Source organism: Nomascus leucogenys, chromosome 19 (assembly GCF_006542625.1).
Source record: "Nomascus leucogenys isolate Asia chromosome 19, Asia_NLE_v1, whole genome shotgun sequence".
In the NCBI taxonomy this organism is placed as follows: domain Eukaryota; kingdom Metazoa; phylum Chordata; class Mammalia; order Primates; family Hylobatidae; genus Nomascus; species Nomascus leucogenys.
This window is the reverse complement of record NC_044399.1, coordinates 29,414,139-29,438,388: the sequence shown is the minus strand read 5'-3', so window position 1 is coordinate 29,438,388 and position 24,250 is coordinate 29,414,139. Positions and strand designations below refer to the sequence as shown.

Here is a 24,250-nt window from a genome sequence, read left to right as displayed (position 1 = left end):
TCCCGAATAGCTGGGATTACTGATGCCCACCTCCATGCCCGGCTAATTTTTATATATTTTTTTGTAAAAACAGTTTCACTATGTTGGCCAGGCTGCTCTTGAACTCCTGATCTCAAGTGATCCGCTCACCTTGGCCTCCCAAAGTGCTGGAATTACAGGCATGAGCCACTGTGCCCCACCAAGAAATTCAGTTTCTGAAAATACACCTGTGGATCTCTAGCCTTGAACATCCTTGGAAGCTGCTGTAAATGACTGATCCTTAATGCCTCCCTTCCAACTCACAGGCCCGCTCCCCTACATCCATCAATCTCACAAAAAAAGGGACCTCTTCTTTTTTTTTTTTGTAGAGACGGGCCTCACTTTGTTGCCAAGGCTGGTTTTGAACTCCTGGCAAGTGATCCTCCTGTCTTGGTCTCCCAAAGTACTGGGATTACAGGCGGGAGTCCCCGCACCAGGCGAAGCCTATATTAAACCATTTTATGTTCACTCTGCCGTACTGCAGAGAGGGCAGGGAGGGAGCAGAGGTGCCCTGGGTACTTCAGTGGAAGAATCAGGAACCTAGGGTTGTTTTGAAGTGCCTTGGTTATGGTATATGTGGAAGATTTTAGAGCTTGTTGTAAAAAGTGATGACCCATGGCTCTCCAGGCTGGGTCTGGGATTGCCTTTGTGGATTACAAGAGGATATTATGCAGCAGTTTTTAAAAATGAGGCAGACTGGGACAATCTATCTCCAAGATGCATAGGTGCTGTTAAGGGAGCAAAGCAAGATTTAGTAGGGCGTGTATAGTATGCTACTCTGTGCTGTGCATTATCTGTACAGAACTGTGAGGTCTGATACAGTAGCCACTAGCCACATATGGCTATTTACATATAAATTTAGGTGGGCCTTGTGGCTCATGCCTGTAATCCCAGCACTTTGGGAGGCCAAGGTGGGAAGATAGCTTGAGGCCAATAATTTGATATCAGCCTGGGGAACATAGTGGAACCCCTTTTCTACAAAAAATTTATTTTTAATTAATTTTTGTTTTTTTGACATGGGTCTCACTTTCACCCAGGCTGAAGTGCAGTGGCACAGTCTCAGCTTATTACAACCTCCGCTTCCTGGGTTCAAGTGATTCTCATGCCTTAGCCTCCCGAGTAGCTGGGACTACAGGCGCGTACCCCATACCCAGCTGATTTTTGTATTTTTGGTAGAGACAGGGTTTTGCCATGTTGGCCAGGCTGGTCTTCAACTCCTGACCTCAGGTGAATTGCCTGCCTCACCCTCCCAAAGTGCTGGGTCTATATAAAGACATGGGTCTAGATAAAGATAGAGCTCAGCCATACCAAGCTAACATAAAAAATACTTTACAAGGATGTACGCTTCATGAAGGTAGGATTTTTGTTCACCATTATGACCCTACTATGGAGAACACTGCTGAGACATAGTAGGCACTTTTCCATAAATCTAACAAATATGACAGTTACATCAATGGCTTGCTTGCATTATACAGTATTTTTCTTGTTTCCTGTTAGCTCAGATACCCGCACTGTTTTGTTCTAAATACAAGTTCAATTAACTATTATATTCTAATAGTGTTTTCCTTTTTATGAGATAGGGTCTTAGTTGCCCAGGCTGGAGTGTGGTGGCACAATCTCGGCTCACTGCAACCTCCACTTCATGGGCTCAAGCGATCCTCCCACTTCAGCCTCCTAAGTAGCTAGGACTACAGGCACATGCCATCATGCTCGGCTAATTTTTGTATTTTTTGTAAAGACAAGGTCTCACTATGTTGCCCAGGCTGGTCTAGAACTCCTGAGCTCAAATGATCCTCCTGCCTTGGCCTCCCAAAGTGCTGGGATTACCAGAGTGAGCCACCATACGTGGCCCCATCAGGTTCTTAAACAAATTAAACCACTATATCAGGTCATTAAACCGTTTGTCTTGAAATAGTTAAAAAAGGGGATTATGGCGAGGGGATTATTAAAGAGGTGGGAGGGAATGGGAGAAAAGCAATAATGATAGTTTTCAGCTGTACTAAAAAAACACCAGACACCTATCCCTTACCTTATTAGCACATATCTGTTTGTAAATGTCTGTTTGCTGACGAATTCGATATTCCAAGTCAGAAACATGAGCCTGAAGCCAGTTCCAGCGGCTGACAATAGCTGCCCTGTCTGCAGCCCATTTCCATTCTGACCTGAGTCTCCTAAAAGGAAATAAATTGAGTGAAATTCAAGAGTAGCAGTAATATCTACACCAGATTGGGGGGTGGAGGATGGAATTTAACTTCTAAAGGCCCTTGCAGAGACTAACTCTAGTGTCAAGAAAAACCCAAGACAGACAGAGACAGACACCCCTCACTCCTCAGGATGCACATGGATATAAACTTTCAAATAGGTCTTTCCCAAATTAAGTGGAACTGCCTTCCAGCATCCTGATCCTGTGGCACACAATTTCTCTGAAATTGCATTAATTTCTCTAGAGATAAAAATATTGTCCATGCTAAAATAAAACATATAAGAATATACAGGAAATCCAACCAACATTAAGATTAAAACTAATAAAGAATTCAGCAAAAGTCTTCAGTAAAGAATATTTGAAAACTAATAAAAAAGTAGAAAATATTCATTGTTAAGTACCATTCATAACGCCAACAAAACTAATGATATATTAAAAATCTTACCGGGTGTGGTGGCTCACGCCTGTAATCCCAGCACTTTGGGAGGCCGAGGCGGGTGGATCACCTGAGGTCAGGAGTTTGAGACCAGCCTGACCAACAGGGAGAAACTCCATCTCTACTAAAAATACAAAATCAGCCGGGCGTGGTGACACATGCCTGTAATCCCAGCTACTCGGGAGGCTGAGGCAGGAGAATCACTTGAACATGGGAGGTGGAGGTTGCAGTGAGCCGAGATCGTGCCATTGCACTCCAGCCTGGGCAACAACAGCAAAACTCCTTCTCAAATTAAAAAATAAATAAATAAAAATCTTTATAGAGAAAACAGCAGGCCGGGCGCAGTGGCTCACGCCTGTAATCCCAGCACTTTGGGAGGCAGAGGTGGGCGGATCACGAGGTCAGGAGATCGAGACCATGGTGAAACCAAGTCTCTACTAAAAATACAAAAAATTAGCTGGGCGCGGTGGCGGGCGCCTGTAGTCCCAGCTACTCGGGAGGCTGAGGCAGGAGAATGGCGTGAACCCGGAAGGCGGAGCTTGCAGTGAGCTGAGATCGGGCCACTGCACTCCAGCCTGGGCGACAGAGCAAGACTCCACCTCAAAAAAAAAAAAAAAAAAAAAAAGAGAAAACTGTAACGCCTGAAAGCATGAAGATCTATACAAATGGCAGGATACATTTTTTAAAGATGGTGATTCTCATGAACATCTATAAATTCAAAGAAATTCCAATCAAATTGCCTACAGTATTTTTAATGAAAGCTGAGAAACAGATCCAAAAGTTCACATGGAATAAAGGACCAACAGCAAGAAATTTGGAAGAAGAAGGCATGATGCAAATTCACATTACCAGATAGCCAGATTTGCTGCAAAACTGTAGAAAGCCTCAAAACGTAGAACTAGATACATAAAAGATACCGGGAAATTTTCTTTTAATCAGATCCGTGGGGAAAAAATTAAACTGTTCAATAGTACTAAACTGGCCAGTTCTTTAGAAGGAAAAAGTAAAATTAGTTTCCTTCTTCATGATATAATTACAAAATTTTGGTATTTCAAATTGCTAAATATGAACAGCCAAACTTAACATCTTCGGGACTTAAAGAAGGGAGCATTTCTTAGATAAGACACAAAGATATCACCTACTTGTCAACATACAATAGAAAATCTAATAAAGTTAAAAGGCAAACTGTATTTTGGTGGAAGATATCTAATACATATAACTGAAGATTAAACATCAGAATATGTAACAGAACTCTCAGAAATAGATTTAGAGAGGCCGGGCATGGTGACTCACACCTGTAATCCCAGCACTTTGGGAGGCCAAGGCAGGCTGATCACCTGAGGTTGGGAGTTCGAGACGAACCTGAACAACATGGAGAAATTCTGTCTCTACTAAAAATAGAAAATTAGTCGGTCGCGGTGGAGCATGCCTGTAATCCCAGCTACACGGGAGGCTGAGGCAGGAGAATCACTTGAACCCAGGAAGTGGAGGTTGCGGTGAGCCAAGATCGCGCCATTGCACTCCAGCCTGGGCAACAAGAGCAAAACTCTGTCTCAAAAAAAAGAAACAAGTTAAAAGAAAAAATGACAATCTTAATAGAAATAGGAAATTCACATAAAAGGCAAATAATTAATAAATATATAGAAATGTGTCATCTCATTAAAATTTAGTTAAAATATAAATATTAGGTAAAACATTAAGATGCTGTTTCAAATCTGGATGGGAAAACACGTAGTCTGATAAAGCCAACAAGTGGTGAGAAATGGAAAGCTATCCTAGGTGGGAGGTCTCCCAGGCAGCTAGGATCAGGAGCATACTACCATACCTGGCTAATCTTTTTTTTTTTTTTTTTTTGAGACCGACTTTTGCTCTTGATACCAAGGCTGGAGTGCAATGGCATGATCTTGGCTCACCACAACCTCTGCCTCCTGGGTTCAAGCGATTCTCCTGCCTCAGCCTCTCAAATAGCTGAGATTACAGGCATGCGCCACCACACCCGGCTAATTTTGTATTTTTAGTAGAGATGGGGTTTCTCCGTGTTGGTCAGGCTGGTCTCAAACTCCTGACCTCAGGTGATCCGCCTACCTCGGCCTCCCAAAGTGCAGGCATAAGCCACCACACTCGGCCCTGGCTAATTTTTAATAAAAAATTTTGTAGAGATGGGGTCTTGCTATGGTGTCCAGGTTGCTCTCAAACTCCTGACCTTTGGCCTCCCAAAGACACCAGCCACTATCCCCAGCCAGGAAATTCTGTTTCTAAGAACATAAACAATATGACAATATGTTTCACCATGTTGGCCAGGCTAGGCTTAAACTGCTGACCTCAGATAACCCACCCACCTCGGCCTCCCAAAGTGGTGGGATTACAGGCGTGAGCAACTGCACCCGGCCTACTCTGTCTTTTTTAGAGAATAAGACTCTGGTATGTTACAAGAATAAAGCAAATGACAAAGTTAATAGTGAAAGGTTCTCGGTTATTTAAAGTACTGCCATTCCAAAGTAGCTCCTCCAGAATGGATCAATTTTGTCTACTTTTCTTCCTTTCAAAAGTCAAACTGAGGTTAGAATGTTCGAATTCTATATGTGATACTAATTTCTCTTTCAAAAAGATCGCTTGAGGCCAGGCGCGGTGGCTTATGCCTGTAATCCCAGCACTTTGGGAGGCTGAGGCAGGCAGATCACTTGAGGTCAGGAGTTCTAGACCAGCCTGACCAACACGGTGAAACCCTGTCTCTACTAAAAATACAAAAATTAGCAGGTAGTAGTGGTGGGTGCCTGTAATCCCAGCTACTTGGGAGGCTGAGGCAGGAGAATTGCTTGAACATGGGAGGCAGAGGTTGCAATGAGCCAAGATCATGCCATTGCACTCCAGTCTGCATGACAAGAGTGAAACCCCGTCGGAAAAAAAAAAAATTGCTTGAGCTCAGGAGTCAAGACCAGCCTGGGCAACAGGTGAAACCCTGTCTCTACAAAAAAAAATACAGGCCAAGCGCGGTGGCTCACGCCTGTAATCCCAGCACTTTGGGAGGCCGAGGCGGGCGGATCACGAGGTAAGGAGATCGAGACCACAGTGAAACCCTGTCTCTACTAAAAAAAAAAAAATACAAAAAAATACAAAAAATTAGCTGGGTGTGGTGGCGGGCGCCTGTAGTCCCAGCTACTCGGAGAGGCTGAGGCAGGAGAATGGCGTGAACCCGGGAGGCGGAGCTTGCAGTGAGCCAAGATTGCGCCACTGCACTCCAGCCTTGGCAACAGAGCGAGACTCCGTCTCAAAAAAAAAAATACAATAATTAGCCAGGAATAGTGGTGCAAGCCTGTGGTCCCAGCTACTCAAGAGGCTGAGAAGGGAGGATCTCTTGAGCCTAAGAGGTCAAGGCTGCAGTGAGCCTTGTGCACAGTGAGATTGTGCCACTGCACTCCAGCCTGGGCAGCACAGCAAGATTTGTCACAAAAACAAAACAAAACAAAATAAAAACAGAAGAGTGAAGGAGCAGAAAAGTACAATGTACTGAGACATGGTCTCCCTCCCATCCCTACCCAACCCCATAAATTCCATAGGGAGAACTTGCCTCGTGCTATCTCTAGAAGAATAAGAGAATTTTAATACTAAATCCAATAGAAAAACCTATTTTTTCTCACTTTAAATATACAGTTTATTGGAAAAGAGTATGGTGTTTGGAATCAATGAACACCGAGTTCCAAATCCTACTCACACTTCCCAGAATACATACGATGGCAATGCCAAAATATGACCATGCTTGTTAATATTTAAGCCAGCGCGGCCGGGCACGGTGGCTCGCGCTTGTAATCCCAGCACTTTGGGAGGCCGAGGCGGGCAGATCACGAGGTCAGGAGATCGAGACCACGGTGAAACTCCGTCTCTACTAAAAATACAAAAAAATTAGCCGGGCGTGGTGGCGGGCGCCTGTAGTCCCAGCTACTCGGAGAGGCTGAGGCAGGAGAATGGCGTGAACCCGGGAGGCGGAGCTTGCAGTGAGCCGAGATCGCGCCACTGCACTCCAACCTGGGTGACAGAGCGAGACTCCGTCTCAAAAAAAAAAAAAAAAAAAAAAATTTAGGCCAGTGCATTAAATGCTTATAACACAAATACTTGTAATCCAAATTTGAATGATTGTCTTCAATTTTCAGTAAAATTGTGATAAATTAACTTGTATTAACTTGATTGACTGTCTCCTAGCTGAAAGAGCCAGACGGACTCCATTTGGCTCCTTCATTTGCAAGACATTGAGGGCTCCTTACCCACCCCCTTCCTCAAGGTCTTAACTTGTGCAAGCTGACTCTCAGCACTTCAAACAGTGCAATTAACTGATAAGGTACTGTGGCAAGCTGTGTCCACAGTTCCCAGGAATTCACTTGGGTGATAGCACTCTAAAGCCCCCGCATTTGTGTCCCGCAGATAACACCCAGAGCCCCCACACCTATCACCTTGTGATGAATTTAAAGCCCCTGCACCTGGAACTGTTTGTTTTTCCTGTAACCATCTGTCCTTTTAACTTTTTGCCTGTTTTTACTTCTGTAAGACTGCTACAGTTAGGCTCACCCTCCCTTCTCTAAACCAAAGTATAAAAGAAAATCTAGCCCCTTCTTCGGGGCCGAGAGGATTTCAAGCGTTAGCCATCTCTCGGTCACCGGCTAATAAAGGACTCCTGAATTTGTCTCAAAGTGTGGCATTTCTCTCTAACTCACTCGGTTACAACAAAATAAGACCCTATTAAAGCCCTACCATTAATATATATTCATTCATAAACATACTGAGTACCTAATGAATGTTAAACACTGTAGAATCTCTAAGGAAAGAATACTCGGTCACTTTATAAGCTATGTGGTAGTCAAGAAAAATCCTTTCTACTCATTGATACGTTAAATGATCAAAAAATCCAAAGCTAAAAAATGATCAGAGAACAATGAAAAAATTTTAGTGGCTTTATCCTTCCAATTCCATTTACTTCTGGCCTCTTTTCTGAAGCTTGCCTAAATCATCCCAGGAATGCTAGTGTTATTTATGGCATAACCAAAATGAAATAATGAAGTACGTATCCCAAATAAAACTAGGAGAAAAAATCCAGGGAACCAAGCAGGCAGTAAGGATCTAAAGTTCTATACTTGGAACCTCTACCCCGAATGTTAAATAATAGATGTTTTTTAAACAGTTGACTGCCAAGTGTGGTGGCATGTGCCTGTAATCCTAGCTACTTGGGAGGCTGAGGTGGAGAGACTACTTGAGCCTAGGAGTTCTAGACTAGTCTGGACAAATAGCAAGACCCTGTCTCACAGGTTGGGGAGTGGGGGGAAGGCAACCAAGCTGGGTGTGCCATGTGCCTCTAGTCCCAGCTACTTGGGAGGCTGAGGCAGGAGGAGTGCTTGAAAACATAGGCCACTGTACTCCAGCCTAGGCAACATAGGAAGACCCTATCTCTAAAACAAACATAAACAAAAAGGCTGGGTGTGGTGGCTCACACCTGTAATCCCAGCACTTGAGGAGGCTGAGATGGGAGGATCACTTGAAGTCAGGAGTTCGAGACCAGCCTGACCAACATGATAAAATTTCTGTATTTTTAGTCTACTAAAAACAAAAATTAGCTGAGTGTGGTGGCAGGGGCCTGTAATCCTAGCTACTTGGGAGGCTGAGGCATGAGAATCATTTGAACCTGGGAAGTGGAGGTTGCAGTGAGCCGAGATCACACCACTGCACTCTAGCCTGGGCAACAGAGCGAGACTCCATCTCAAAACAAACAAACCAAAAAACAGTTATACCTTTAATTATTATCTTCATTCAGTAATTAGGCAATTAGAATTTACTCTTGCTAAATGAATGTTCAAAGTTAAACCAAAATCGGTTCAAGATGAAGCCAAGAACACATCTCAACTCATTCAATAAAGCCATTATTACTCTGATGCCAAAACCAGACAAAGATATCATAAGACAACTACAGACCAATATATCTTATGAATACAGATGTAAAAGTCCTCAACAAAGCAAAATGAATCCAGCAACATATAAAAAGCCTTATACACCATTGCTAAGTATGACTTAATCCCAGGGATTCAAGGTTGGCTTAACTTCTGAAAATCAATTAATGTAATACACGGTATTAATAAAGGATACAAACCACATGATCATTTGAATAGATGCAGAAAAAGCACTTGACAAAATCCAACATGCTTTCATGATAAAAACACTCAACAAAGTAGGAATTGAAGAAAACACCTTCAACCTAATAAAAAATACCTATGGGGGAAAAAAAAGAATACCTAAAAAACCCCATAGCTAAAATCATACTTAATGGAGAAAGCCTGAATGCTTTCTCCCTCAGGTCAAGAACAAAACAAGGATATCCGCTCTTACCACTCTGTTCAACACTGCACTGAAGGTTCTGGCCAGGGCAAATAGGCAAGAAAAAGAAATAAAAATCACTCAGGCTTAAAAAAAAGAAGTAAAACTACCTTTATTTGCAGATGATACAATCTTGTATATAGAAAATCCCACAAATAAACTATTAGAGCCAATAAACACATCCAACACAGTTATAGGATACAAGCTCAACATATAAGTAGTAACTGTATTTCTATCCACAAGCAATAAGCAATCTGAACATGAAAAGTTTTTAAAAATTCCACTTACAATAGTATCCAAAAAAAAAAAGAAAACACACATAGCCAGCCAGACACAATGGCTCACACCTGTAATCCCAGCACTTTGGGAGGCCAAGGCAGGCGGATCACTTGAGGTCAGGAGTTCGAGACTAGCCTAGCCAACATAGTGAAACCCTGTCTCTACTAAAATACAAAAATTAGCTAGGTGTGGTGGCGGGTGCCTGTAATCCCAGCTACTCAGGAGGTTGAGGCAGCGGAATCGCTTGAACCTGGGAGCAGAGGTTGCAGTGAGCCGAGATCGCACCACTGCACTGTAGCCTGAATGACAGAATGAGACTCCGTCTCAAAACAAAAAAAGAATAATCAGAAATAAATTTAACAAAAGCAGTGACAATCTTATACTCTGAAATATATAAAAATTGCCAAAAGAAGTTAAAGAAATCCTAACTAAATGGAAAGGCCAGGTGTGATGGCTCACACCTGTAATCCCAGCACTTTGGTAGACTGAAGTGGGTGGACTGCTTGAGCCCAGAAGTTCAGGATCAGTCAAGATCAGACTAGGCAACGTGGCAAGACCTCGTCTCTACAAAAAATACAAAAATGAGCTAGGTGTGGTGGCATGCACTTGTAGTCCTAGCTGCTTGGGGGGCTGAGGAGGGAAGATACTTAAGGCTGCAGTGAGCTGTGATTGCACTACTGTACTTCACTCCAGCCTGGATGACAAAGCAAAACTGTGTCTCAAAAAAAAAAAAAAAAAAAAAGGAAAGACATCCTATGTTCATGGATGAGAATGGATCAGAAGATGTAACACTGTTAAAATGGCAATATTCCCTAAATTGATCTACAGAACCAATGGGATCCCAGTGTACCCAAAAGAATCTTGAAAAGGAAAAACAAAGTTGGAGGACTCACACTTCCTGATTTGAAAACATAATTCAAAGCTACAGAAATCAAGACAGTGTGGTAGTGGTATAAGGATAAACATACAGATCAATGGAATATAATTGTGGGTTCAAAAATAAACCCTTACACTGACAGTCAATTGATTTTTTGACAAGAATGCCAAGACAATTCAGTGGAGGAAAGAATGGTCTTTTTAAGCCAAGTGCTGTGGCTGACACCTGTAATCCCAGCACTTTGGGAGGCCGAAGCAGGAGGATTGCTTGAGGCCAGGAGTTTGAGACTAGCCTGGGCAACAAAGCAAGACCCCATCTCTACAAGAAACAAATAATGGTCTTTTCAACAAACCATGCTGGGACAACTGAATATTCACATGCAGTAGAATGAAGTTGGACCACTGTATCTCACACCATACACAAAAATTAATTCTAATTAAATTTAAACATGGATTATAGACCTAAATGTAACAGCTAAAACCATAAAATTCCTAGACGAAAACAAAAGCTAATCTTCATTTCATTTGGTGGCTTGACATCAAAACCACTTGCAACAAAAGAAAAAACAAGTAAATTGGACTTCATCAAAATTATAACATTTTGTACGTTAAAGGACACCATCAAGAAATTGAAAACACAACCCATAGATGGGAGAAAATATTTGCAAATCATGTATCTCACAAGGGATTTGTGTCTAGTATATTTAAAGAACTCTTACAACTCAACAATAAAAAGAGAATCCAATTTTAAAATGGGCAAAGGCTGAGCACGGTGGCTCCCACCAGAAGGAGAGGATCGTTTGAGGCAAGGATTTTGAGACCTGCCACAGCAATATAGCAAGACCCTGTCTCTACAAAAAGAATTAATAATAATAATAATAATAATAATAATAAAACAATTAGCCAGGCATGGTGGCACACACCTGTAGTTCTAGCTACTCAGGAGCCTGAGGCAGAAGGAACCCTTGAGTCCAAGAGTTTGAGGTTATAGAAACTATGATTGGGCGGGTGCGGTGGTTCACGCCTGTAATCCTAGCACTTTGGGAGGCCAAGGTGGGTGGATCATGAGGTCAGGAGTTCACGACCAAACTGGCCAAGATGGTGAAACCCCGTCTCTACTAAAAATACAAAAATTAGCTGGGCATGGTGGTGGGTGCCTGTAATCCCAGCTACTTGGGAGCCTGGGGCAGAGAATCACTTGAACCCAGGAGGCAGAGATTGCAGTGAGCCAAGATAGTGCCAATGAACTCCAGCCTGGGTGACAGAGCAAGATTCCATCTCAAAAAAAAGAAAAAGAAAAAGAAAACTATGATTGGCCACTGCCCTCTAGCCAGAGTGACAGAGCAAGACCTCGCCTAAAAAATAGATGTATAAAAATAAAATTAAAATGTGCAGAGAATTTAAATAGACATTTCTCCAAAGAAGATATATGAATGGCCAATAAGCACATGAAAAGATCTCATCAGGTTGAGCACAGGGGATCAGGCCTGTAATCCCAACACTTTGGGAGGCCAAGGTGGGGGAACTGCTTGAGCTAAGGAGTTTGAGACCAGCCTGGACAACATGGCAAAACCCCATCTCTACAAAATATACAAAAAGGCCAGGTACAGTGGTCATGCCTTTAATCCCAGCACTTTGGGAGGCTGAGGCGGGCTGATCACGTGAGGTCAGGAGTTTGAGACCAGCCTGGCCAAAATGCTGAAACCCCGTCTCTACTAAAAAGACAAAAATTAGCCGAGGGCCTGTAGACCCAGCTCCTTGGGAGGCTGAGGGAGGAGAATCTCTTGAACCCAGGAGGCAGAGGCTACAGTGAGCTGAGGTCACACCATTGCACTCCAGTCTGTGTGACAGAGTGAGACTCCGTCTCAAAAAATAAATAAATAAATAAATAACCAGCTGGGGTCCCAGCTACTTGGGAGGCTGAGGTGAGAGGATCGCTTGAGCCCAGTAGGTCATAGCTGCAGTAAGCTGTGATCGTGCCACTGCACTACAGTCTGGGCTACAGAGGAACACTTTGTCAAAATGAAAAAAAAGAAAAAGGAAAGAAGGAAGGGAGGGAGGGAGGGAAAGGAGGGAAGGAGGGAGCGAAGGGAGGGAGGGAAGGAGGGAGTGAAGGGAGGGAGGGAGGGAGGGAGGGGAGGGAGATATCTTATAATTAGTCATCAGGAAAATTCAATTCAAAACCACAATGATATACCACTTGACATCCATTAGGATGCTATAATCAAAAAATAAAAAAAGACAATTACAAAGTGTTGGCAAGACTGTGGAGAAACTGGCACCTTCATATGCTGCTAAAAATACAAAATCGTCCAGCTGCTTTGGAAAATAGTTTTGGTGGTTACTAAAAGTTAGAGTTACCGTATCACCCAGCAATTCTAATCTTAGGAATATACCCAAGAGAACTGAAAACAGGTATCCAAACAAAAACTTACACAAGAATGTTTAGGGCCAGGTGCGGTGGCTCACACCTGTACTCCCAGCACTTCCAGAGGCTAAGGAGAGAGGATTGCTTGAGCCCAGGAGTTCAAGACCAGGCTGGGCAACATAAGGAGATCACATCTCTACAAAAAAAAAAAAAAATAGCAAGGAACAGTGGCTCACACCTGTAATCCCAACACTTTGGAAGGCTGAGGTGGGAGGATTACTTGAGCTCAGGAATTTGAGACCAGCCTGGGCAATATAATAAGACTCAATTTCTACAAAAAAATTTTAAGAGGCTGGGCATGGTGGCTCACGCCTGTAATCCCCGCACTTTGGGAGGCTGAGGCGGGTGGATCACGAGGTCAGGAGATCGAGACCATCCTGGCTAACACAGTGAAACCCCGTCTCTACTAAAAAATACAAAAAATTAGCCGGGCGTGGTGGCGGGCCCCTGTAGTCCCAGCTACGTGGGAGGCTGAGGCAGGAGAATGGTGTGAACCCGGGAGGCGGAGCTTGCAGTGAGCCGAGATCGCGCCACTGCACTCCAGCCTGGGCGACAGAGCGAGACTCCGTCTCAAAAAAAAAAAAAAAAAAAAATTTTTTAAAGTAGCTGGGCATGGTGGCGCATAGTTTTAGTCCTAGCTACTTGGGAGGCTGAGGTGGGAGGGTCACTTGAGCCCAGGAGGTTGAGGCTACACTGAGCCATGATTGCACCACTGCATTCCAGCCTGGGTGACAGAGCAAGACCCTGTCTCAAAAATAAAAATAAAAATAAAAAAAGCAAATGTGCCATACAAAGCATAGATATGGATGGACTTTTAAATATTTTACTAAGAGCAATAGATCAAAACAGGTGCCCAACCAAAATTTTTATTTTATTTTTTTTAGAGACAGGGTCTCACTGTCACCCAGGCTGCTGGAGGGCAGTGGTATGATCAGAGCTCACTGTAACCTCAAACTCTTAGGCTCAATCAAGTGATCCTCTTGCCTCAGCCTCCTGAGTAATGAGGACTATAGGCGTGTGCCACCATCCTCAGCTAATTGTTTTTATTTTTTGTAGAGACAGGGGTCTCACTCTGTTGCCCAGGCTGGTCTAGAACTGCTGGCCTGAAGCAATCTTCCTGCCTTGGCCTCCTAAAACTCTGGGATTACAGGTGTGATCCACCATGCCCAGCCTCAACCAAAAATCTTAAATTTCTAACGAGCATGGAAAGGGGGAAGTGGGATGAAAAACTTTCCTCAAAACAGAAGAATAGTTGAAATGAGGAAAAACAATAAAAGACCATAAAGTGGTCAGGGGCACTAAGACCTATGCAGGCAAAGCAACAATTAAAACCTTACAAGAGGCCAGGTGCGGTAGCTTACGCCTGTAATCCCAGCACTTTGGGAGACCAAGGTGGATGGATCACATGAGGTCAAGAGTTCGAGACCAGCCCGGCCAACATGGTGAAACCTTGACTCTACTAAAAATACAAACATTACCCGGTGTGGTGGCACACGCCTGTAGTCCCAGCTACTTGGGAGGCTGAGGAAGGAGAATCACTTGAACCCAGAGGCAGAGGGTGCTGGGAGCCAAGATCCCATGATTGCATTCCAGCCTGGGCAACAGAGCAAGACTCTGTCTCAAAAAAAAAAAAAAAAAGCTTCCAAGAAAATGATGCAAGCCGGGCACAGTAGCTCACACCTGTAATCCCAGCACTTTGGGAGGCTGAGGGGAGGCAGATCATTTGAAGTTAGGAGTTCAAGACCAGCCTGACCAACATGGTGAAATTCTCTCTCTATTAAAAAAAAAAAAAAAAAAACTTACAAAAATTAGCCAGGTGTAGTGGCACATGCCCGAACTCACAGCTGCTTCGGAGGCTGAGGCAGGAGAATTGCTTGAACCTGGGAGTCAGAGGTTGCAGTGAGCCAAGACTGCACTCCAGCCTGAGCGACAAAAGCAAAACTCCATCTCAAAAAAAAGAAAAAAAAGAAAATGCAAAGCGACCTCAGAGACAGTTTAAATATATAAAAAGCTAGATGCCAAATAAAACTGGATGGGTCACTTGATAAACAGGATATAAACAGTGGATAAAAGGCAAGACAGCTGATATATATAATTCTTATTTGCTTCAATATTTACTGGGGAAGATGGGAAATCACTATCTAAATTACTCTTTAAAACATACAAATCACTAATAGTGAATCAAATTCATCATTAAATATACTAAATTCCTCAAACTGATATGTCAGATGTCAGGTAGTCATGAAGACCCAAAATAGTCTCTATGGGTTTTTTTTGTTTGTTTGCTTTTTGAGACAGTCTCGCTCTGTTGCCCAGGCTGGAGTGCAGTGGCACCATCTCGGCTCACTGCAAGCTCTGTTGCCCAGGTTCAAGAGATTCTCCCACCTCAGCCTCCCAAGTAGCTGGGATTACAGGCGTGTGCCACCACATCCGGCTAATTTTTGTATTTTTAGTAGAGATGGAGTTTCACTGTGTTGCCCAGGCTGGTCTCAAACTCCTGACCTCAAGTGATCAGCCCACCTCGGCCTCCCAAAGTGCTGGGATTTCAGGCGTTAGCCACCACGACCGGCCCCCTCTCTGTGTTTTAAAGGCATTTAAGTATAAATTATTAAACTGCAGGGCAGAACATATTAGCTGACGGTCATATGAGTGACCTTCTCTAAATCCCAGGAGGATAGAATCCACTTTTCCTTCATCAACATTTTCCTTGCACAACTTCTGGCATATTAGGTACTCAACAAATATGTGCTGAACAAAAATGAACAAAAAAATGCTGTCATCAAAGTAACTCCCATCCACTCAAGTAGGCTGCAACTTCAAACTGCCCAGACTGGCAAATCTCTAACAAAGATGGGCTCAGAAGACATATCAGCATGAATAACCTTCTGAGGAAGAGACAACATGGATTCTAAAAGTGGAAATCACATCACACCAGTTCACCCAAATTCTCTGAGAAAATAAATATGTGAATATAATTTATGTGAGCTTTCACAAAACTCTTGGTAAGATTCTAAAGTAAAGATTTTTTTTTTTTTTGAGGCTGAGTCTTGCTCTGTCGCTCAGGCTGGAGTGCAGTGGCGCGATCTCGGCCCACTGCAAGCTCCGCCTCCCGGGTTCACGCCATTCTCCTGCCTCAGCCTTCCGAGTAGCTGGGACTACAGGCGCCCGCCACCACTCCCCGCTAATTTTTTTTTTTTTGTATTTTTAGTAGAGACGGGGTTTCACCGTGTTAGCCAGGATGGTCTCGATCTCCTGATCTCGTGATCCTCCCGCCTCAGCCTCCCAAAGCCCTGGGATTACAGGTGTGAGCCACCACACCTGGCCCTAAAGATTATTTTTTTAAAGACCTGAGTGGCCACAGAATGAGAACATTTACTGTAGACTGGACATAATTGAGACACAGATAATTATGGGTAGATGCTGAGGTACTTCCCCAAATGAAGAAGTATAAACAGAAGATTGATAATTTTTTAGAAATGCTCCTCAGAAACTGCACAAGATGAGAGGAGAAAGGGTCAAGGGAAGGCAAATACTAATGTTTTTAGGAGCAAAAGAGGAAATAAGTCTGCAGAGGAAACCAACAGTATGAGCCGGGCTCGGTGACTCACAGCTGTAATCCTAGCAATTTGGGAGGCCAAGGCGGGCGGATCACGTGTGGTCAGGAGTTCGAGACCAGCCTGGCCAACATGATGAAAGCCCGTCTCTACTAAAAATACAAAAATTAGCCACGTGTGGTGGCAGGCGCCTGTAATCCAAGCTACTGGGGAAGCTGAGGCAGGAGAATCGCTTGAACCCCGGAGGCGGAGGTTGCAGTGAGCAGAGGTCGCGCCACTGCACTCCAACCTGGACGAAAGAGCAAAGACTCCGTCTCAAAAAAAAGTTTCAAAGATAAAACAAAAATCTTGTTAAAGATAAACACATGAGACGCTAAAGAAATAATCTACTTTAATTCATGCTATCAATTTTCATTTCCTATGTATAGGTGTTGAGGGTCTAGTACCCATGATAAATGACATACACCTGTTCTGGGCTGAATTTTGTTCCCGAAAAGAGATATGTAGTACTCCAGGGGGCTGGGCACAGTGGCGCATGCCTGTAATCCCAGCACTTTGGGAGGCCAAGGCCACAGGATCACTTGAGCTCAGGAGTTCAAGATCAGCCTGGGCAACATGGCAAGACCCCGTCTCTACTAAAAATACACAAAAATAGCCAGCTGTGGTAGTGCGCACCTGTAGTCCCAGCTACTCGAGAAGCTGAGGTGGGAGGATTGCTTGGCCCGGGGGTGAGGGGGCTGGAGGTTGCAGTGATCCAAGTGCCACCGCACTCCAGCCTGGATGACAGAGGGAGACCCTGTCTCAAAAAAAAAAAAAAAAAAAAAAAAAAAAAAAAAAAAAAAAAAAGAGATATGTAGTGCTCCTAACATTCAGTACCTCAGAATGGGACCTTAGAGACGGGATCTTCAGGCCAGGCGGCTTCCCCTCCTCTCTGCGTCGGTCCGTCCCACCTCGGCTCGGCCGGGCGCCCCTATGTCCGCTCCGCGCCCCCGGCCGCGGCCCCGGCCCGTCTCCTGGGCAGCCAGGCCCCCCGGCCACTCGGCCGGCAGCCCGCGGGCCAGGTCTGCAAGTGGGAGCTGGGCTGGGGTCCCCGTGCCCCACACACGCGTCCCCTCTCCCCCAGCCCTGCCGCTTCCAGGGCCCTCGGCGGCGCCCGCTCCCCGGGCCCCTCGGCCTCCCGCCTCTCAGCCGGGCGCTCCCTCGAGGTCGCCGGGTCGGGGCCGCCACGTCTGCCTCACCATCACCCTGCCCACTCGTGCCCCCACCCCCAGGAGCATCAGAGCCAACGGCGGCTCCCCCAGCCTCGACCTTCCGGCGCGACTCAACCACGCCAGGAAGTGGGGGCGGGGAATCTTCCGCCCTCCTCTGGCGCTCATTGGCCCTTCAGGGGCACATCGTGAGCGCCATTGGCTGAGTGATGGTATCCGTCAGAGAGATGGGACGGGACAGAAAGGGGAGAGGGATGTTGATACCTTGGCATTTCTGTCTCTGTGTATCTCGCTGTCTCTGTCTCTATCTCGGCCCTTGGAAACGAGAGGCTTTTGGCTGAGGGGACTAGAAGGGGGCCTGAGGTGGGAGGAATAGGAATAGGAATCCCGGCAAAGCATCACGCCAGTCGGCTTCTCTGAACCCCCTACCTAAGTCCCTTTTAGGTTCTCTTCTCCATCACCCCCAACCTCTGCCCCTCACCCCTCCAGGTTCCTTCATCCAGGAAGCGACATGATGAAAACTCCAGGCCGGAAGGCCATAGGGAGAGATGTTATATATGTACATAAAATATACACACAAACACAAAGTATTAGCTGTGAGTTGTTAATAGATGCTCTTCATTTAGGTTGAGGAAGTTTCTGTTCCTAATTTGTTGAGTATACATCTTTTATTTTATTCATTTAAAATGTTATTTCAAGGCCGGGCGCGGAGGCTCACGCCTGTAATCCCAGCACTTTGGGAGGCCGAGGAGGGCAGATCACGAGGTCAGGGGATCGAGACCATCCTGGCTAACACAGTGAAACCCTGTCTCTACTAAAAATACAAAAAATTAGCCGGGCGAGGTGGCGGGCGCCTGTAGTCCCAGCTACTCGGGAGGCTGAGGCAGGAGAATGGCGTGAACCCCGGAGGGTGGAGCCTGCAGTGAGCTGAGATCGCGCCATTGCACTCCAGCCTGGGCGACAGCAAGACTCTGTCTCAAAAAATAAATAAATAAATAAATAAATAAATAAATAAATAAATAAATAAATAAAATGTTATTTCAAGAAGAAATTTGGGCCGGGCATGGTGGCTCACACCTGTAATCCCAACACTTTGGGAGGCCAAGGCAGGTGGATCACCTAAGGTTAGGAGTTTGAGACCAGCCTGACCAACATGGTGAAACCCCGTCTCTACTAAAAATACAAAAACTAGCAGGGTGTGGTGGTGCACACCTGTAATTCCAGCTACTCAGGAGCCTGAGAGAGGAGAATCACTTGAACCCAGGAGGCAGAGGTTGCAGTGAACCGAGATCACACCATTGCATTCCAATCTGGGCAACAAGAGCGAAACTCCATCTCAAAAGAAAAAAAAAATTAAAAAGTAAAAAATAAAAGAAGGGATTTGACCAGGTGCAGTGGCTCACGCCACTAATCCCAACGCTGTGGGAGTCCAAGGCGGGCAGATCACTCCGTCCGCCAAGGCGGGTGGAGTTCGAGATCAGCCTGGCCAACATGGTGAAACTCTGTCTCTACTAAAAAGATACAAAAATTGCCCAGGCATGATGGCTCACGCATTTAATCCCAGCACTTTGGGAGGCCGAGGCGGGTTGATCATTTGAAGTCAGGGGTTCGAGACCAGCCTGGGAACATCATGAAACTCCATATCTACTAAAATACAAAAATCACCCGGGTGCAGTGGTGCATGCCTGTAATCTCAGCTACTTTGGGAGGCTGGGGCAGGACAATCACTGGAACCAGGAGGTGGAGGTTGCAGTGAGCCGAGATCATGCCACTGTACTCCAGCCTAGGCAACAAGGCAAGACTCAGTCTCAAAAAAACCAAACAAACTAAAATTAGCCAGGCGTGGTGGTGCGCGCCTGTAGTCCCAGCTACTCAGGAGGCTGAGGAAGGAGAATTGCTTGAACTCGGGAGGTGGAGCTTGCAGTGAGCCAAGATCATGCCACTGCACTCCAGCCAGGGTGACAGAGCAAGACTCTGTCTCCAAAAAAAAAAAAAAAAGGATTTATGGGAAGTAATTAAGGTCACATAAGGTCATAAAACTGTGCCCTGATTTAATAGAATTAGTGTATTTATGAGAAGAGGCCCCAGAGAGGTCTCTAGCTTTCTCTCTGCCATGTGAGGCCACTTCAAAAAGGCAAGCCAGGTAATAAAGCCCACACTGAGTTAGGAGGTGGAACTGGACTCCAGAGGTGGAGCTTGGACACCAGACCAAATTGATGACTAGCTGAAACAGGGACAGGGTGAAAGCAGCTTTCCATAAGACACGCTCACCAGTGCACCATGTCAGTTTACTATTTCCATGGTGGCACCCAGAATTACCACCTCTTTCTTTCTTTCTTTCTTTCTTTCTTTCTTTCCTTCTTTCCTTCTCTTTCTTTTTTTTTTTTTTTTTTTATGGAGTCTCACTCTGTCACCCAGGCTGGAGTACAGGGGCACGATCTTGGCTCCCTGCAAGCTCTGCCCCCCGGGGTTCCAGTGATTCTCCTGCCTCAGCCTCCCGAGTAGCTGGGATTACGGGCACCTGCCACTGCGCCAGGCTAATTTTTGTATTTTTAGTAGAGACAGTGTCTCACCATCTTGGCCAGGCTGGTCTTGAACTTTTGACGTCATGGCCCACCTACCTCAGCCTCCCAAAGTGCTGGGATTACAGGTGTGAGCCACCACGCCCAGCCTACCACCCCTTTCAATGGCAACAACTCGACAACCCAGAAGTTACCAGCCTTTTTCTAGAAACATCTGTATAGTCCACCCCTTAATTTGCATATAATTAAAGGTTGATGTAAATATGACCGCAGAACTGCCCTGAGCTGCTGCTCTGGTCACACTACCTATAGGGTAGCCCTGCTCTGCGAGGAGCAGTCCCTCTGCTGTTGCTGTAGGTCACTGCTTCAATAAAAGTTGGCATCTAGGCCAGGTGCAGGGGCTCACGCCTATAATCCTAGCACCCTGGGAGGCTGAGGCGGGTGGATCACTTGAGGCCGGGAGTTTGAGAGCAGCCTGGCCAACATGGTGAAACCCTGTCTTCTACTAAAAATATAAAAATTTAGCTGGGTGTGGTGGTGCGCCCCTGTACTCCCAGCTACTCACGAGGTTGAGTGGGGAGAATTACTTGAACCTCGGAGATAGATTCTGCAGTGAGCCACTGCACTCCAGCCTGGGTGACAGAGACCCTGTCTCAAAAAAACAAAAAAAGTTGGCCTCTAACATCTTCGGTTTGCCCTTTAATTCTTTCCTGGGTGAAGCCAAGAACCTTCTCAGGCTAAGCCCCAGTTTGGGGTCTTCGCAGCCCTGTGTCAACACCAGAAACTTAACTCTTTGGAAACTTTGATCTTGGACTTTCTAGCCTCTAGAACCATGAGAAAATGATCTGTATTATTAGGCTACCCAGTCTGTGGTACTTTGTTGTAGCCTGAGGCGACTAAGACATTGAGCCTGTATCACTCAAATTTTGCGACCTGCTTGGCCCTTTGATAGCATTTTAGTTTGTGACTCTTGGCTTAAGTGATCATGAAGCCAAAACTGTTTAGGAAGGAAGCAAAATCAAGACAGATTAAAAAGAAAAAAAAAAAGGCTGGCACAGTGGGTCATGCCTGTAATCCCAGCACTTTGAGAGGCCAAGGTGGGCAGATCACCTGAGGTCAGGAGTTCGAGACCAGCCTGGCCAAGATAGTGAAACCACATCTCTACTAAAACTTAAAACTACAAAAATTAGCCAGGCATGGTGGTGGGCACTTGTAATCCCAGCTATTTGGGAGGGTGAGGCAGGAGAATCACTTGAACCCGGGAGGTGGAGGTTGCAGTAAGCTGAGATCACACCACTGCACTCCAGCCTGGGCGACAGAGCGAGACTCTGTCTCAAGAGATAAAATAATTTAAAATAAAAGAGGTAAGCATGCTGGCTCACACCTGTAATACCACACTTTGGGAGAAAGAGGCAGCAGGATTGCTTGAGCCCAGGGGTTTGAGACTAGTGTAGGTAACTTGGCAAGATGCCATCTCAATAAAAAATATATATATTTTGAAAAGAATAATAGGATCTTGCCTCTGAAGATGAAAGAACAGAGGAAATTGGAGTAAGGAAGAAAAGTTGAGAGGGGCTAAGGTTATAGGTCAGAGAGTTGAAGCCTGGGAGCTAGGATTTCAGTCATGGAGCTGGTCCAGGGTCTGGGAAGCTCCTTTCCATGGTCATGGGTGGAGGCCACTATAGACGAGAAGGTTACTGGAGTTGAAGAGAGTGAGGGAAGATGCAGCATAGATGTTAATGGTAGCTAGGATGATGGAAAGGAAGATACAAACCTAGGTGCTCAAACCATAAATTAACATGGAGGAATGGATGGAAAGTTGGGAGATGATGGAGTTGAGGTGGACAATGGGGTCTCATAGCTCAATGACATGGGCCTCAAAAGGAAAAGATTGTATATGAGATTGGAGGAGCACAAATGTGCGAGCAGCGTGGGAGCTATGAGAACTCCATCCTCCTTTTTTCAGCATTGTATCCACCCAAACCTCCTAAGTCGGTGATCCTCTTCCCTAGAAATTGTGTCCCCTAAGGCAAGGACAACTTTTATTCCTTTTCGTGAAGTTTTAACTACATTGCTAATCACAAAGTCTTTATCTAACAATATGTTCATCATTTCTTTTGTTGTGTTTTGTTTTGTTTTTTTGTTTTGTTTTGTTTTTTTGAGATGGAGTTTCACTCTTGTTGCCCAGGCTGGAGTGCAGTGGTGTGATCTCGGCTCACTGCAAACTCCACCTCCCAGGTTCACGCCATTCTCCTGCCTCAACCTCCCGAGTAGCTGGGACTACAGGCGCCCGCTACCATGCGTGGCTAATTTTTTGTATTTTTAGTGCAGACCGGGTTTCACCATGTTAGCCAGGATGGTCTCGATCTCCTGACCTCATGACCTGCCCGCCTTGGCCTCCCAAAGTGCTGGGATTACAGGCGTGAGCCACCACACCCGGCCAGGGAGAGCTACTTCTAATCAAACACACTAATATTTCTGCAGCAAAGCGTGTGAATGTCCACATTATGTGCAATAAATAAGGATCATTTATAGTGTGATGTCACTTCATGGATCAGATTTTACCACCAAAATGAGTTACGAAAACCTAGCAGTTTTCTGTTTTCAGTACTCCTTAGATTTCAGGATTAAGGATAAAAGATTGTTCATTCTCCTTAATCTACAAGTGAGATTCTCAAACTGCGTTTTGCAGAACTACTTAAGAGTGCCCCAGCCCAGAAGCACTGAATCAGATTCTTTGGGGTGTGGCCTGGGAATTGGAATTTTTGACAAACAACCCGGCTGATACTGATGAGAAACACTGCCCAGGGTGGAGTGCTACAGCATGGGAAACAGATGGGAACCCCAGCTGGGCTATTTTTATCACATGCCTCTCCCCAAACCCCCCTTTGACATCACTTTGACCCTGCAGTCAAGTTTCACAGAATTTTTCTGTGACATTTTGATGGAGGTGGGTGTCCAAAGGACAGGAATATACAAAGATCAAAGGGGCAGGGGAGAAAAACAAAGCAGAAAAAGGCAGACAGAATTACTATTCTAAACTCAAGCTACCGTCTGGTCATTGGATTATGTCACATGTATTCATTCACTATCTACTGAGTATGCGTTATCGGTCAGACACTGGTGCAGGTAGTTGGAAAATCACAAAATAATTCTAGACCAAGTAATTTTCCCTTTTGTCAATTCTCATTTGTCTCTACACCACTTGTTGTTTTGGGTTTTGGTTTGTTTTTTGAGGAGTGGGCATCAGCCACTGAAGCACATTGAGTCTTTCCCGGCGGTAGCTCCGTCTGCAAAGCTTACACTCACACCCCTCTTCATCTGGGTGTCTGTTTCTCTAGGTTTCTTTTTGCATGGGTTTGCATATGGAGATCTGGTTATCTCTGCGGAGGTTTCTATGCTGATGTCTCTGTTTGGAGGTCTCTCAGTAGGTAGGTGGGTATCCCTTGTCAAGAAGAAGGATCCACATTTAACATCACAATGTCTTGTGGACTCCCCACACGCTAATTGTCATCTTCTTTATATAGTTCTGGAGGTCAGAAGTCCAAAATCAGTCTCATTGGGCTAAAGTCAAGGTGTCAGTAGAACTGGTCCTTTCTGGAGGTTCTGAGGCCACCTGCATTCCTTGGCTCATGGCTGCTTCCTTGTTTCACTCCCACCTTTACTTCCTTCATCACATCTTCCACTCCTGACTGTTGATCCTACTGCCTCCCTCTGATAAGGAGTCTCGTTATCACATTGGCCCATCTTAGGAACCCAGGATCGCCACTCCTGTTACCGGGAGCTCCCAAGATGATGGCGGGCCACTTCCAAGATGGTGGCAAGCCTTGTGTTCTCTGACCTGGGGTTCTTGGCCTCATGGAGTCCAAGGAATGGAATCTTGGGCCATGTGGTGAGTGTTATAGCTCTATCAGAAGCCATGGGTCACGGAAGAGAACCGTGGAACCCAGTGATTAGTGTGCAGCTCGATTAGGACGAACCCAGCACTTAGCCGTTTAGGAACAATGGCAAGCCTCTAGCCCAGTCGGGAGCGGCAATGGGCATCTCGCTGGATCAGGAGCACAGTGGACACCCTGCTGGATCCGGAGGGATGGAAGTCAGTGGCGGGTCTGCAATGGTGGCAAACAGCACTGGTGGACGGCAAGCAAAAGCTCAGCTCCAGCCGTAACAAACACGGACCAGAAGATAGTGCAGTTGCGAGATTTAATAGAGTGAAAACAGAGCTCTCATACAAAGGGAGGGAGGGTAGCCCTTTTTTTATTTTTTTATTTTTAGTAGAGACGGGATTTCGCCACGTTGGCCGGGCTGGTCTCGAATGCATGACCTCAAGTGATCTGTCAGCCTCAGCCTCCCAGAGTGCTGGGATTACAGG

At 45.3% G+C, this 24,250-nt stretch overlaps 1 protein-coding gene across 1 annotated transcript; it reads right to left on the bottom strand.

The window, feature by feature from the left end:
- Nucleotides 1-1,833: 1,833 nt before the first annotated feature.
- Nucleotides 1,834-17,628, bottom strand: LOC115831477 (translation initiation factor IF-2-like). Its single transcript, XM_030799768.1, has 3 exons — nucleotides 17,621-17,628; nucleotides 17,025-17,529; nucleotides 1,834-2,189 (listed from the first exon to the last, which is right to left on the bottom strand). The coding sequence occupies exons 1-3, from the start codon at nucleotides 17,626-17,628 to the stop codon at nucleotides 2,106-2,108; spliced, it is 597 nt and encodes a 198-aa protein (XP_030655628.1). The 3' UTR covers nucleotides 1,834-2,105.
- Between the last annotated feature and the right edge of the window lie 6,622 nt (nucleotides 17,629-24,250).

Coding starts and splice junctions, on each gene's coding strand:
- LOC115831477 (XM_030799768.1), bottom strand. Junction 2,190..17,024: donor CTCTAAGGTCCCATTCTGAG/GTACTGAATGTT, acceptor ATTTCCTTTTAG/GAGACTCAGGTCAGAATGGA.